The 14,254-nt window shown below is 34.0% G+C and overlaps 1 protein-coding gene across 2 annotated transcripts; it reads right to left on the reverse strand.

The window, feature by feature from the left end:
- Positions 1–10,355: 10,355 nt before the first annotated feature.
- On the reverse strand, positions 10,356–12,905 carry LOC126879665 (uncharacterized). 2 transcript variants are annotated; one of them, XM_050642853.1, is made up of 4 exons: positions 12,591–12,904; positions 12,456–12,530; positions 11,833–11,999; positions 10,356–11,614 (listed from the first exon to the last, which is right to left on the reverse strand). In XM_050642853.1, the coding sequence occupies exons 1-3, from the start codon at positions 12,880–12,882 to the stop codon at positions 11,971–11,973; spliced, it is 396 nt and encodes a 131-aa protein (XP_050498810.1). In that variant the 5' UTR covers positions 12,883–12,904; the 3' UTR covers positions 10,356–11,614; positions 11,833–11,970. The 2 variants fall into 2 exon arrangements, with proteins under 2 accessions (XP_050498810.1, XP_050498809.1); XM_050642852.1 differs by lacking the exons at positions 10,356–11,614; positions 11,833–11,999 and adding an exon at positions 12,095–12,332 and having other exon boundaries at positions 12,591–12,905.
- Positions 12,906–14,254: the final 1,349 nt, after the last annotated feature.

Consider the following 14,254-nt stretch of genomic DNA (forward strand, 5'->3'; position numbering starts at 1 on the left):
CGAGCAGTTTAGCTTAAATGGGGAAAAGCGGTAAGCTTAGACCAAACACCAGTAGGAGGCATTCAATTAATTGAGGGAAAAAATTAAATGGATAACAATATTCATTTCAGTTATAGAAAAGGCATTGCCCCGCTAGAATGGTTGAAATCACAAGTAACAATTAATAGTCCTACAAAAAAGACAGGCGCTTGAAAGTGATAAGACCATTGAACAATAAGCCTGCGAACTGCCTTTTAAACACATTCTTAAAAATAATCCATAACACAATTAAAAAAAGGTTTGTTAAGAAATTCTTTTATAGACTTCAGAAATTCAACAACTTCTCCTGATTATGTTTAAAAAACGTACGGAATGCACTAAATGAAAAAAAGAAGAAAAAGATTTATCATACCGTTATACTCTAATATATTCTTACGTTGAATATTTGATGCTTCCCTGTAGAGTATAAAACGGACAGTTGTGTTTTTCCCGTGAGCTGCCTTGTTTAGTCTTCTTTGTCGTTCTATTCGTTAAATCCTATCCTCTCAAGTCACAGCGTCAGAAAGCAGTGGGTATATGCAGTGAACGGGAGGCCTATGTCGAGCAGTGAACGTTGGGGCCCTTTCGCGTTTATCATATGCAGAGAAGTCGCTTGTCAAAAACTGGACGTATGTAATCGTATTCTATTTGTTAAATACTCTCACCTAATATGTCATACCATGTGTGTTAATCCATTTTATTTCTACAATTTTAAAGTGTTATTACATGCCGTCATTTTCATTTGTCTACACCATCTTATTCTGCCAGTTAAATCCCATCATTTCAGACGCTGTACGTCACGATTGAACCAATAGAACCGTAGATACAAGACTAAGGCCCTTTTGACATGATGCTGTAATTGATTTTCATACGTCATTGTATTATATTAGTCAAATCCAGTTATTTTAGGTGCTGTACGCCACGATTGGACCAATAGGAGCGAAGATACGTAAATAAGGCCCTTTTGACATATTGCTGTATTTGATTTTTCTGTGTCATTGTATTCTGTTCATTAAACCCTACCATTTGAGCTGCTGTACGTCACAATTGGACCAATAGGACTAGATATACATAACTAGGGCCCTTTTGACTTGTTGCTGTATTTGATTTTTCTGTGTCATTGTATTTTATTTGTCAAGTCCTATTATTTGAGATGCCGTACGTCACGATTGGTCTTATAGGACCGAAGATACGCGACTAAGGCCCTTTTGACATGAGGTTGTATTTGATTTTTCTCTCATTGTATTCTGTTTGTCAAATCCTATCATTTGAGGTGCTATACATCACGATTGGACCAACAGGACCGAAGATACATAACTAAGGCCCTTTTGACATATTGCTTGTTTGATTTTTCTGTGTCATTGTCTTCTATGATGTCTAAGGCATATCTCTGATATGCCCTATTTTTAAATTGGACTTCGTAAGTCCTAGGTTTTCACCCACAAGCTTTTATTTGACACCTCATTTGTCATTCTACCCGGTATAATGGCGGAGGAGTTATATTGGCGGTCGTACGGACCGACAGAAAGAGTACCCAGCTCAAATATCTCACCTTTAGTACCATCCTTGGATTATAAGCTTTCATTTGACACCTCATTTATTATTATAGCTGGTATAATGATAGAGGAGTTACATTCGCGGTCGGACGGACCCACCGACAGACCGCCTAGGTCAAATATCTCACCTTTAGTACCATCCTTGTATTACCAGCTTACATTTGACACCTTATTTGTCGTTCTACCTGGTATAATGACGGAGAAGTTATATTCGCGGTCGTACGGACCGACAGAAAGATTGTCTAGGCCAAATATCTCACTTTTAGTACCATCCTTGGATTATAAGCTTTCGTTTGACACCTTATTTATCATTCTACTTGGTATAAAGACGCAGAAGTTATAGTCGCGGTCGTACGGACCGGCGGAAAGACAGCTTAGGTCAAATCGCTCACCTGTAGTACCATCATTGGATTATCAGCTTTCATTTGACACCTCATTTGTCATTCTACTTGGTATAAAGACGCAGAAGTTATAGTCGCGGTCGTACGGACCGGCGGAAAGACAGCCTAGGTCAAATCGCTCACCTCTAGTACTATCATTGGATTATGAGCTTTCATTTGACACCTCATTTGTCATTCTACCTGGTATAACGACGGAGGGGTTATATGCGCGGTCGTACGGACCGACGGAAAGACAGCCTGGGTCAAATATCTCACCTTTAGTACCATCCTTGGAATATAAGCTTTCATTTGACACCTCATTTGTCATTCTACCTGGTATAATGACGGAGAAGTTATATTCGCGGTCGTACGGACCGACAGAAAGATTGCCTAGGCCAAATATCTCACCTTTAGTACCATCCTTGGATTATAAGCTTTCATTTGACACCTCATTTATCATTCTACCTGGTATAATGATTGAGGAGTTATACTCGCGGTCGGACGGACCGACGGACAGACCATGTAGGTCAAATATCTCACCTTTAGTACCATCCTTGGAATATCAGCCTTCATTTGACACCTCATTTCTCATTCTACATGGTATAATGACGGAGGAGTTATATTCCCGGTCGTACGGACCGTCGGAAAGACAGCCTAGGTCAAATATCTCACCTTTATTACCATCCTTGGAATATAAGCTTTCATTTGACACCTCATTTGTCATTCTACCTGGTATAATGATGGAGGAGTTATATTGGCGGTCGGAGGGACCGGCGCACAGATCGCCTAAGTTAAATATCTCACCTTTAGTACCATCCTTGTATTATAAGCTTTCTTTTGACACCTCATTTGTCATTCTACCTGGTATAATGACGGAGGAGTTATATTCGCGGTCGGAGGGACCGACGGAAAGACAGCCTAGGTCAAATATCTCACCTTTAGTACCATCCTAGGATTATCAGCTTTCATTTGACACCTCATTTGTCATTCTACCTGGTATAATGACGGATAAGTTATATTCGCGGTCGGAGGGACCGAGTCACAGACCGCCTAAGTCAAATATCTTACCTTTAGTACCATCCTTGTATTATAAGCTTTCTTTTGACACCTCATTTGTCATTCTACCTGGTATAATGACGGAGGAGTTATATTTGCGGTCGGAGGGACCGAGTCACAGACCGCCTAAGTCAAATATCTCACCGTTAGTACCATCCTTGGATTATATGCTTTCATTTGACACCTCATTTGTCATTCTACCTGGTATAATGATGGAGGAGTTATATTCGCGGTCATAAAGACCGACGGACAGACCGCCAAGGTCAAATATCTCACCTTTAGTACCATCCTTGGATTATCAGCTTTCATTTGATACCTCATTTGTCATTCTAGCTGGTATATTGACGGAGGAGTTGTGGTTACAGACAGACGGACAGACGGACGTGGATAATACAAAGTTTTCACATTTTTTCAAAATTGGGTGAAAACAATAAAACATGATGCCAGACTGATTTCTTTATGAAAATAATATATACATTCTCAAATTGTCTATTTTTCGTTGTGAATAATATTGTATTCAACAGTGATGCCAAATTTCTGATGCCAAAATGATTGATAATGAAAGTGGGATATACGTTTTCATGTATATAACGGCAGCGACAAAACGGTAAAACACTGAACTAAATGTATATAATATTTTCACTGTACGATCATTTTGGACTCAAACATTTTATGGAATAAACTTATATAACTTAGTAAGAGGTAAACAAGGAAAGCTGATATATTAAAGTAACATCAAGGAATCAAATCTCTAACTACCGAGCTGATTAGACTTCTGGTAGCAAGTACAGGAATAAAGTTATTAAGGTAGTGTAAAGTGGCATCGATATACAGATGCCACTTTGCAAGACGATGCCAAATCGATGGTAAATGCATAATGTATCGATGCCAAATTGATAGTAGGATGTATATATACATATATATATATATATATATATATATATATATATATATATATATATATATATATATATATATATATATATATATATATATATATATATATATATATATATATATATATATATATATATATATTAGGGTGACCCTTAAGATATATGAGAAAATTTAAATTTTGAAATTTTAACCTCTCACCCCCCAAAAGTGTTCCATTATACATCAAACTTAAACGTGCAAAATTTCATGAAAATCGGTGAATATTTAGAGGTGGCCCCGGGTCTGGACAAGTAAATAATTGGTAGATATGAGATATTTATTTACTTCATTACATTTGGGTACATAATTTTTACACACATATTTACATAATTTTTTACCTTAAAATTTCTATAATCTTTAACACTTTTACATAAAAAATTCAATATAATTCTTACTTATTATCTTGTTTTGTTTTCATGATTTCGGTTTTTGTAGAGCCCGGAAACATTTTTCGGTGCGCCGCAACTACATATATGGATTGCTCCACCACCTATCAGGAGGAAGGTCACGTCAGAGGTAGAACGAAAAAAGCAGGAGACGGACTGAAGACACCCCTTATATGACCACCAAACTCAACCAAAAAGACTAAGATCTTGGAAAAGCTTCCTGGAAACATCAAGATCCATTCCCGAAGCGCCAGAGACGCGCCGAATACACCTATGGCAAGTATCAGCTACCGCGACACACTTTCCTCCCTCAGAGGAAATGGCGGCTGGACCCAATTTACCGTATCCGACTTGGAAAGCGCTAAACAGACTAAGAACCGGCGTTTCACGTTGGTCTAGTAACCTGAAAAAATGGGGATACCACGAGGACTATAGCGACTGTCTGCGACTGTAGCGCGGATCATACCAGGCGGCATCTACTATCATGCACAGAGATGAGAGAGACCTGCAGAGAAGAAGACTTAATTATAGCAAATGACAGGGCCATCTATGTGGCCAACCATTGGAAATGCAGAATTTAAAGTTGTTGGTGTTTCGGACACGGAAAGTAAATATGGTGTTAATTTCAGTTAAGTACATACAGAACATTTCACATTTATAATTATAGTCGATAGCTTAAGTGTACAAGATTTAATTAATTTCTTTGTAAAAACGTTATGAATTTAATATATTGGGACAATTTGATATTTCTATTATAAACAATTTCTCGTTATCAGTGGTTTCACGTTAATTACACCTGTCTTGATACAGACCCACATACCTGTTTTTGCAGGTGGTCAGGGTCAGATCCTTTTTAATGTAAAAGAGTGTTTAATGAAATTAATTAACAATGGAAAATAATGTTACCACAATGCAACCCAATATCCAATATCAACAGAATGTCTCACAAACATATTCTTTAGCAACTTCAAAAGTTCAGTTTCCTTCTAAAGGACACGCGATCATTTTTAATGCACTAGACAATACCAAACTCCAAGAATACCTTATCCCCTTGGGGCATATAATCCAACCCAAAAATATTATATTCTGCTTTCGACTGTCTAACAATCGCATCTGTATGTACCTATCTAGCAAACAACTGGTAGAAGATTTCATGAACAACAGAGCATACATTGAAATTTAAGGCGAAATTGTTCGGGCTAGGAAATTAATAACACCAGCAAAAAGGACTGTCCTCTCCAACGTATGCCCCTCCGTACCTCATGAAATACTAATCAACGAATTACAAAATATTGGTTTAGTACGGCTTCACCTATGATATTCCTTAAAATTAGTGCCACCTTAGCTGAATATAACCATATTCTCAGCTTTAGGAGACAAATATACATTAGTTCCCACAATTTAACACTTCCGGATTCATTTCTACTTGAGTTTGATAATACCTTTCATGGGATTTTCATGTCGCAATATAGTTTGGTCTACTACAATTGCAAGAAGCCTGGCCACAAAGCATCTCAGTGTTCCGAATCAACAGTTCTAGAAGATCAACATTCAAATAATGGAAAATTTTTACCCATCCTAGATAATGCAGTTTCGAAATAAACACATATACTATCAGAAGCAATGTTAATCTCTCACGTTCCCAGAAATGCAGATTCCCAACATGTACATAAACTTTTAGAAGAACCGATGTTAGCATCCCACGATTCAAACACAACAACCACGATAACAAACATTGCTCAAGAATCCAACTCTCATAAGCGCACCGTTGATGATATAACTTCACCTGAAATCGAATCTTCTTCAGCAGAATGTAAGTTGTTCCTCGAGCCTAAAATTCGGCAAAAAATCAAGAAAACTAAAACTGTTTCAACGGAAAGGAAAAGTAGTAGTAACTCTGTATCACTGCTACTAGAACCCGCAAAAACGTTTATTGAAAATCATTCTCCATCTTTCGTTCTTGATTACAACCAACTGGATATGCTTTTAACTCCCATTACCGGTTCTGCTGTTCGCTTGAGTATCATTCAAGAATACACAAAAGATTACGTCGGTCTAACTGATATGTCCACAAAAGTATATCCCCACTTAAAAGATAGAAGTATAAAGCGCAAATTAACGTCTATTAAGAAGAAAATGTATCTTCAGATTGCTAAAGAAATCTCTTACTCTGACAGTGATAGTGAAACTTCCCAATTAAGTCAAAAATAACATTCACATGTAAGTGCTCGCGATGCTATTGGTAATGACAAATGGGAGGTCGAATATCGGAGTGTGTCAAGTGATTTAAAAGCCTTTTTCAAAAATAAAGTGCGTGGAACCGGGAGTGGCAAAATTCTGTCTCGAAACTAAAACTGATTAAAAGTGATATTTCTCCGTGGCAACCGACAGCAATAAGCAGAAAATCCCAAATAATCTCAACACGTCTGAGACTAGGCCATAGTAGGTATACATACACTCGCACACCTACTTACAAACAGCGAAACTCCAAAATGTTCCGTTTGTAATGTAGCAGACAGTACAGATCATTTCGTATTTGATTGTCCTAAGGGCCGGTTGTTCGAACGCTAATCAAAAATGATCATTATCAAATATTTAACTACTGTCACAACTGTCAATGTCAACTTTGATTGGATTGCTGAAAACATGATTATTGATGAACAATTATGAAATTAGTTAATCAATTATGTTATTAATTGTTATGTTAATTGATTAACTAATCTCATAATTTATAATCATATGCGTTTTCAGCAACCCAACCAAAGTTGACATTGACAGTTGTGACAGTAATTAAATATTTGATAGTGATCATTGTTGATTAGCTTTCGAACAACCGGGCCTTAATGTCCTAAATATACTATTGAAAGACGTCTATATAGCATCTCGAACAGCTTGCAAAAGTTACTGGGAAAGAACTTGGTTTACAGAAAACTAATAGTATGTATCAATGTATCAATCTGTTGTACAAAATTTAATCATGTAAGTACTAGGTATTACCACTGTTACATTACTAATATTTGTATACATTGTAAATTACAACCGTTATGTCGCTAATATCCTTCGGGAGGATGTGGCTATATTTTGAATAAAAAAATTTATTCCAGCAATATTTAAGTGCCAGCTTAAATAAGATAATATAAGATAAATAAGTTAATATAAGATAAAATAAAATACATACAAATACAAACAAAAATCAACTGACGTACGAAGAAAAATTTCTAAGAAGAAGAACGACTCTTAGCTTAGGAAAGAAACTGCCAACGCATAAATACTTATCTGCAAGTATACAATACTTTTTATTTGTAGGACAGACCAGAAGAAAAGAAAACTGGAAAACTATTATTGTTTCTTTTCTTCAATCTTGTGGAATTCTTTGTCTATAAAATGACAACGGGTAGTCATTTGTGTTATTACAGGTTTAAAGGCAAAATATTGTTTTTTGTTATTAATTAATTAATAAAGACTTATCCATTCAGAAGCAATAAAATTTGTACCTCCTACTACATACATACATAATACCAACGAATACTATGATATAGGAGCTATATAATAATATTCTTTGATAATACATACATTGTTGACAAACCAGATTGTGTGAGAAATCATGTGTTGCCTTATGGTTACTCCCAAAAGCAGGGACACATAACTATAAGGAGGTGTTGAAAGTCAAACAACAGATTAGGTACATTGGGTCCTACCAACTCATTGAAAGCCAACTCATCGAATCTCAACTCTCATACACTCAATACGCATACATACGTAATCGTATGCGACCCTATGTATATACAGACCAACTCGCATACATATTAAGGAAAATTATGAAAGGATAAATATATATATATTTTTTTATTAACTCCCAGTATATTTACAATCTGTCACACACCATATAATATTAAAGGACTATAAGTAAATTATGTGTTATTTACATAGGACACGTCGGAAATATTTCCAGTGAATTAATTTATTTTTCTACGACCGTTTAATAACATGCTCATAATTGACTATTTTTCAATAGATAATAACCCCCATTACTTTACCCTTGAGTAATAGTTCATTACTCACGGGCTCAATTTACTCACCGGGCATTACTCACGCACGGGCTGAAGTTAGTTTCGGACTGAAGTGGTGAATGCTACTTTTAAGATGAAGTAAACTGCAAATAAATTTACTTAAAATTGTTTTTCTATGGATGATATATAATGTGCAACTTCTCTCACTACTTACATACATTCAAAACGAACAATTTCCCACGCAGTGAGAAAAGTCGACCATTGCAATGAAAAATATTTTTTTTCACGGGTTCTCCTACGAGTTTTCCATATACAGTGCTAGTCAAAAGTCCGTACCCCCCTCGTATCTTTTGAGCGGTTATACCTATAATAGTGAAATTTGGAGATAGGAAATAAACGGACGTAAGCTTCTTAACTAGTCATGACAGGTGACGTAATAGTGACAGATGTCTTTACAGCGCCACTCTGACAGATAATTTTAAATGGGACCTTATGGCAAGTGACACCTCGTTTGAAAGGTATTGAAAATACCTATTCAGTCATACTAATATTGTTTAAGTTTAAGCTAATTTTGACGAATTAATGAAATAAATATAAAATTGTAGTTTCATTTAATTAATTCAAAATTCAAAATTCCGCCTATGATTACTTGTCAAAAAGGTTGACGTTGACGTAAAAACTACTAGAGAATCGAAAAACGTCAACTTTTTTGACAAAAAAACCATAGGCGTACATTTGAATTTTTATTAATTAAATGCGAAGCTACAATATTATATTTATTTAATTTATTCACCAAAATCAAAATCAACTAAAACACAAAAAAATTAGTATGGCTGAGTAGGTATTTTGAATACCTTTCAAACGAGGTATCACTTGCCATAAGGTCCCATTTAAAATTATCGGTCACAGTGGCTCTGTAACGTCATCTGTCACTATTACGTCACCTGTCATAACTAGTTAAGAAGCTTACGTCAGTTAATTTCCTCCATCCAAATTTCACTATTATAGGTAAAACCGTTCAAAAGATAAGAGGGGGGGTACGGACTTTTGACTAGCACTGTATATGATTCCCAGATAACACAGAAACATGACAGAAATATTCCAGAAACATCCTTCTGGGACAATAGAAACATACTAACAACATCCTCATTTCCCTCGAAACATCCCTAGGATGTTTGTGGCAACAGCCATGTCATCATTTTCAACATTCTACAAACATCTCGGTAGGATGTTTCTAAGATGAAATAGGATGTACTAGGTACATTCGGGGTACTTTGTTTAGAACATCTCAGAAACGTTTCTAAAAATACCCTGGAAGTGAATTCGCTATAGGAGCAAATAAAACAATTCAATATTTCTTAATAAAAGAGCTATTTATTTAAAAACTAATAACATTTTCTTTAAGCCACATATTTTCTTCTAGGTATCGGAAATGACAGGGTCTTCATTTCAAAACTAGACAGTTCAAATATCTTTTGATTGTAGTAAAATGTAAAAAAAAAATAAAAAACATCAAATTTTATATCCAGGGGGACACTTTTTATTCCCAATTGCAGCATCGATACTTCAACCCTCGAACAGTGAAGTGAACAACCCCTGAAATTTAGATAGGGAAAGTACCAAGTGTGCCACATTTTTGAAAAGGTAATTATATGGAGTATTCAGCAATACCAATATTGTTGTGTCAAATTCCGATTTTAGCGCCCTCTTGGGGAAAAAATAATCGTTACGTAATTCAAATTGTGACACCTCATTTGAAAGCTATTTTTATTGCTAATTAAATGCAATAAATAAAATTATCCTGAATTCATATTTAATAATTGAAATCAAATGAGATTGGAAAGTGTGATCCTACTAAGTCTGTTTATTTTAGGTGATTTCACTTATGAAATATGATTTCAGGATAATATTATTTATTGAATTTAATTAGCAATAGAAATAGCTTTCGAATGAGGTGTCACAATTTGAATTACGTAACGATTATTTTTTCCTCAAGAGGGCGCTTAAATCGGAATTTGACACAACAATATTGGTATTGCTGAATTCCCCATATAATTACCTTTTCAAAAATATGGCACACTTGGTACTTTCCCTATATAAATTTCAGGAGTTCACTCTACTGCTCGAGGGTTGAAGTATCGATGCTGCAATTACGAAAAAAAAAGTGTCCCCCTTGATATAAAATTTGACGTGTTTTTTTAATTTTTTTACATTTTACTACAATCAAAATATATTTGAACTGTCTAGTTTTGAAATGAAGACCCTGTATAAAGCATTGGTAAACAAGTACATACAGGGTGTATCAACGATATGTGGGTGGGCGATAAGTGCTTCCCTATTTGAGATAGGAAAAAATGTCTTAAATAAAAGTTTGTAGAGATCACTGAAATCTATGTTACAAAAATATTTACCCTCATACAGGGTGTTGGATAAAGGTGTGACTTATCAAAGATATGTTTTTTTAAATAGAACACCCTATATATCTTTATATTTTTAAAATCTTTTCAATGAGCTGATTTCAATGGTACTTCACACTTCTATCTATTGTGATTAGTTGAGGACCTACAGCCACTGGAAATGGTCAATTTTTCAAATTCAGGTGGCTGTAGTAGCTAAACAGTCCAAAATTTCGAAAAATGGCTTTCATGTTGTATTAAATGACTGTATTAAATAATTTTTCATGTCACTCAATAGAACTTGAAAAGTTAGGAAAGGAACATGAAATTTTTAAAAATTTTTACTGGTTTAGCTACTACAGCCACCTGAATTTGAAAAATTGACAATTTCCAGTAGCTGTAGATCCTCAACTAATCACAATAATAGATAGTAAGTGTGAAGTACCATTGAAATCAACTCATTAAAAAGATTTTAAAGTAAAAATATATAGGGTGTTCCATTTAAAAAAAACATATCTTTGTCACACATTTATCCAACACCCTGTATAAGGGTAAATATTTTTGTAACATAGATTTCACTGATCTCCACAACTTTTATTTAAGGCTTTTTTCCTATCTCAAATAGGGAAGCACCTATCGCTCACCCCCACACATCGTTGATACACCCTGTATAGCAACTGATACACAATGCTATGATTTGTTTAACAATGTTTTATTTCCCGATACCTAGTAAAAAATGTTACATAAGATGTTTATACATTCAATTTCTCTGTTCTTAATCTGCTTTCTTTGGCTCTTCGTAGCCAATCGCCAATTTTTTTTTTTCAATCTCCTTTCTGGTGATCCCATTGATCCCATGTGCCTTTTGCCCAGCTTCTAAAAAAATTATTATGTATTATGATGTAATAATTTGAATATTGTTAATAAAAGATAATAAATATTTTGTGGTCATAATGAAATAAAGACCACATTTTCTAACATTTTATTAAGTTAGTAATATTCTGTAAATTAAAATTAAATTGTTAACAATTTTTTCTAAATGATAATTTTTAAAGACTTCTTAGGGGCTTAGGTAAAGGGCTAGAGATAGTTACCTAGTACAGATTTAGCTAGATTTAATTTTTCAAAAACCAGTTTTCCTTTCCTTCCAGTTTCCTGTAAAGGAAAATTGTTCGGCCAGGCCATCAGTTACAAGGGGCCCGATGCAACGCCTAATGAATTCGTATATATTGTTACCACCAAGTTTGGAAAAAAATAAAATCTGCAACAGAAAAAGTAAAATAAAATTCAATAACAATAAGTGCTTTAAATATTAACATAAATAATTGTTTGTGAAAGTTATATATACATATTTACCAATGCCGAATAATTTTCAGGACTGGAGAAAAAATTCTCAAAAAGTTCCAGATCCTCATTTGTTTCCATTGGAAACTTTATTGCAGATTTTTGCAATATATTATTTGTAGACTCTTCATTAGTTTGCATATTTCGCTGACAACAATTTTCGACTTTGAGTTAATTTCAATTAGTAATGATTGTATATTATACAGTAGTTGTGGATTGCAACAGCAGCTCGTGCTTTGTGATGTAGCAACTAAAATTAAATTCACCTGTTAGAAGCAGTATATCAGTGTGTTAATAAACTGACAGATAAAAGTACAGTGTTTTAGCACAGTCTAAAACTCGGTTAATGTTTAAATTTGATAAAAGAACTTACCAACATTATTCAAATTCTCATGTATTTCCTTCAAGGCCCTTTTTGGTGTGGTGTAATTGCTTTTCGAACCTGGACCTAAAATACATATTTGAACATAAATTAATAAATATCAAATGAAATTCAGTATCAACATACCCATGTTACGATCATGATGAACTTGACCAGGGGTAAAGCAGGGGGTAGAACTATTGCCTGTTTGACTTGGTGTGTTCGAAACAGTTAACTCGTCTACCATTTCAGCCATGTCGTTGGTCCAAATTGGTGGGGTAGGCATTTTAGTAACTTTAAATTGCTTCCTATTTGATGCATGTTCCGTAGGTTCATCATTTTCATCAGATTCAGAAGAAGAGGATATAATTTTCTTCTTTCTACGTCTTTTATTACCCGCCTCTGTATCTGTATTAAGGTCACTAGTAGTTTCAGCCATAAGAACTTTTTTTCTAGCAAGTCAATAATCATCTAAAAAATTAAAACCAAACATCAAGTTTATGATCAGTAATAAAGGGAACGAATTAATTAGTTGAAGTTTGCAATGGTAAGATAAACAGGTTAAGCATAAAAAATTTTGAAATCAACAAATATTTTTCACTATTTAGTAGTTATTTACAAAACAGACAAACCTTTAAATTTAAATATTTTCAAAGAGTAAAGTTTTTAAAACTGTCAATACTGGAAAGTCAAATTTTTGTACTTTTTGCAAATCCAAAATTGTTTCACAATGTATATACAAAAAGCCATTAGAAAGAATACAATTTTTTAACAAACTTATTAAAAACTTTCCCAGATACTTATATACTATTTGTGGTCATTTAAAATGAGAATTATATTCTATTAGAATGTATTAATGGAAATACAACAAATTTATCATTGAAACTTAATATCATACATTTACAGGCAATCTGTGATAAATTCCAATATTGAAGCTCAATGTCCTGTCTACTTACTAAAAAGATACTTAATTTTGATGATTCACAAGGTGTAACATAAAAGTTTTCTATACAAGAAAATGTTTGACTAATTATTTTAATTTCATCATTACACATTATAATATTTTTGATAATTACTATGGTTCTGTCATTAAGCATACAACAATTATCAGCTTCACCTATTGATAATAAATAATAAGCATTAACATAAATCTTTTGAAATTGTTTTATTTTTACTGATATATTAGCAAAAGTTTCAAGGAGTGGGCCTCGAGAATGTTCTGACTTAAGAATAGGAAAATTTACTTTATCTCCATTATGTATTAATGATTTTTTTCGTTCACTAATTCTATTAACTATTTGTTGAAGAGGTTGATTACCTTTGCGGACTAGATTTTTTAAAAATATCATATTGTTCTCAAAGGGAAATGAACTGAAATTTTCAATACTACCAAATGTTTCCACATCATTTGGGATGTGGAGTAAATTATGCACATTATGAGAAACATTTTCCTCCCCATAAAGTAAAGAAAATGTCTGCACAAAATGGTATAATAACTGTTTGGCATAGTTTACATTTTGGTTTTTTGAAAGCAAAATTACTGAAACATGAAGAGTCAAAAAATTGTCCATTTAGGCGAATGAAGCCTTAGGTTTCGCAGTCAATATCCCAACCACACACACACACACAAAAAATTGTCATAAATTTCTTTTGAAATATTTTGCTCAAGCAACAGTAATGGGCCTGTATAAAATAAAAATAACCGAAACTCTGTCGCTTTCCATCTTTTAACTTCAGAGAGAGACCTCGGTTTCCTTGAAAACTCAGCTGGTATTTGTTTTTTAAACTCTAAATATTTTGCTGACATATTA

Source organism: Diabrotica virgifera, chromosome 2 (assembly GCF_917563875.1).
Source record: "Diabrotica virgifera virgifera chromosome 2, PGI_DIABVI_V3a".
In the NCBI taxonomy this organism is placed as follows: Eukaryota; Metazoa; Arthropoda; class Insecta; order Coleoptera; family Chrysomelidae; genus Diabrotica; species Diabrotica virgifera.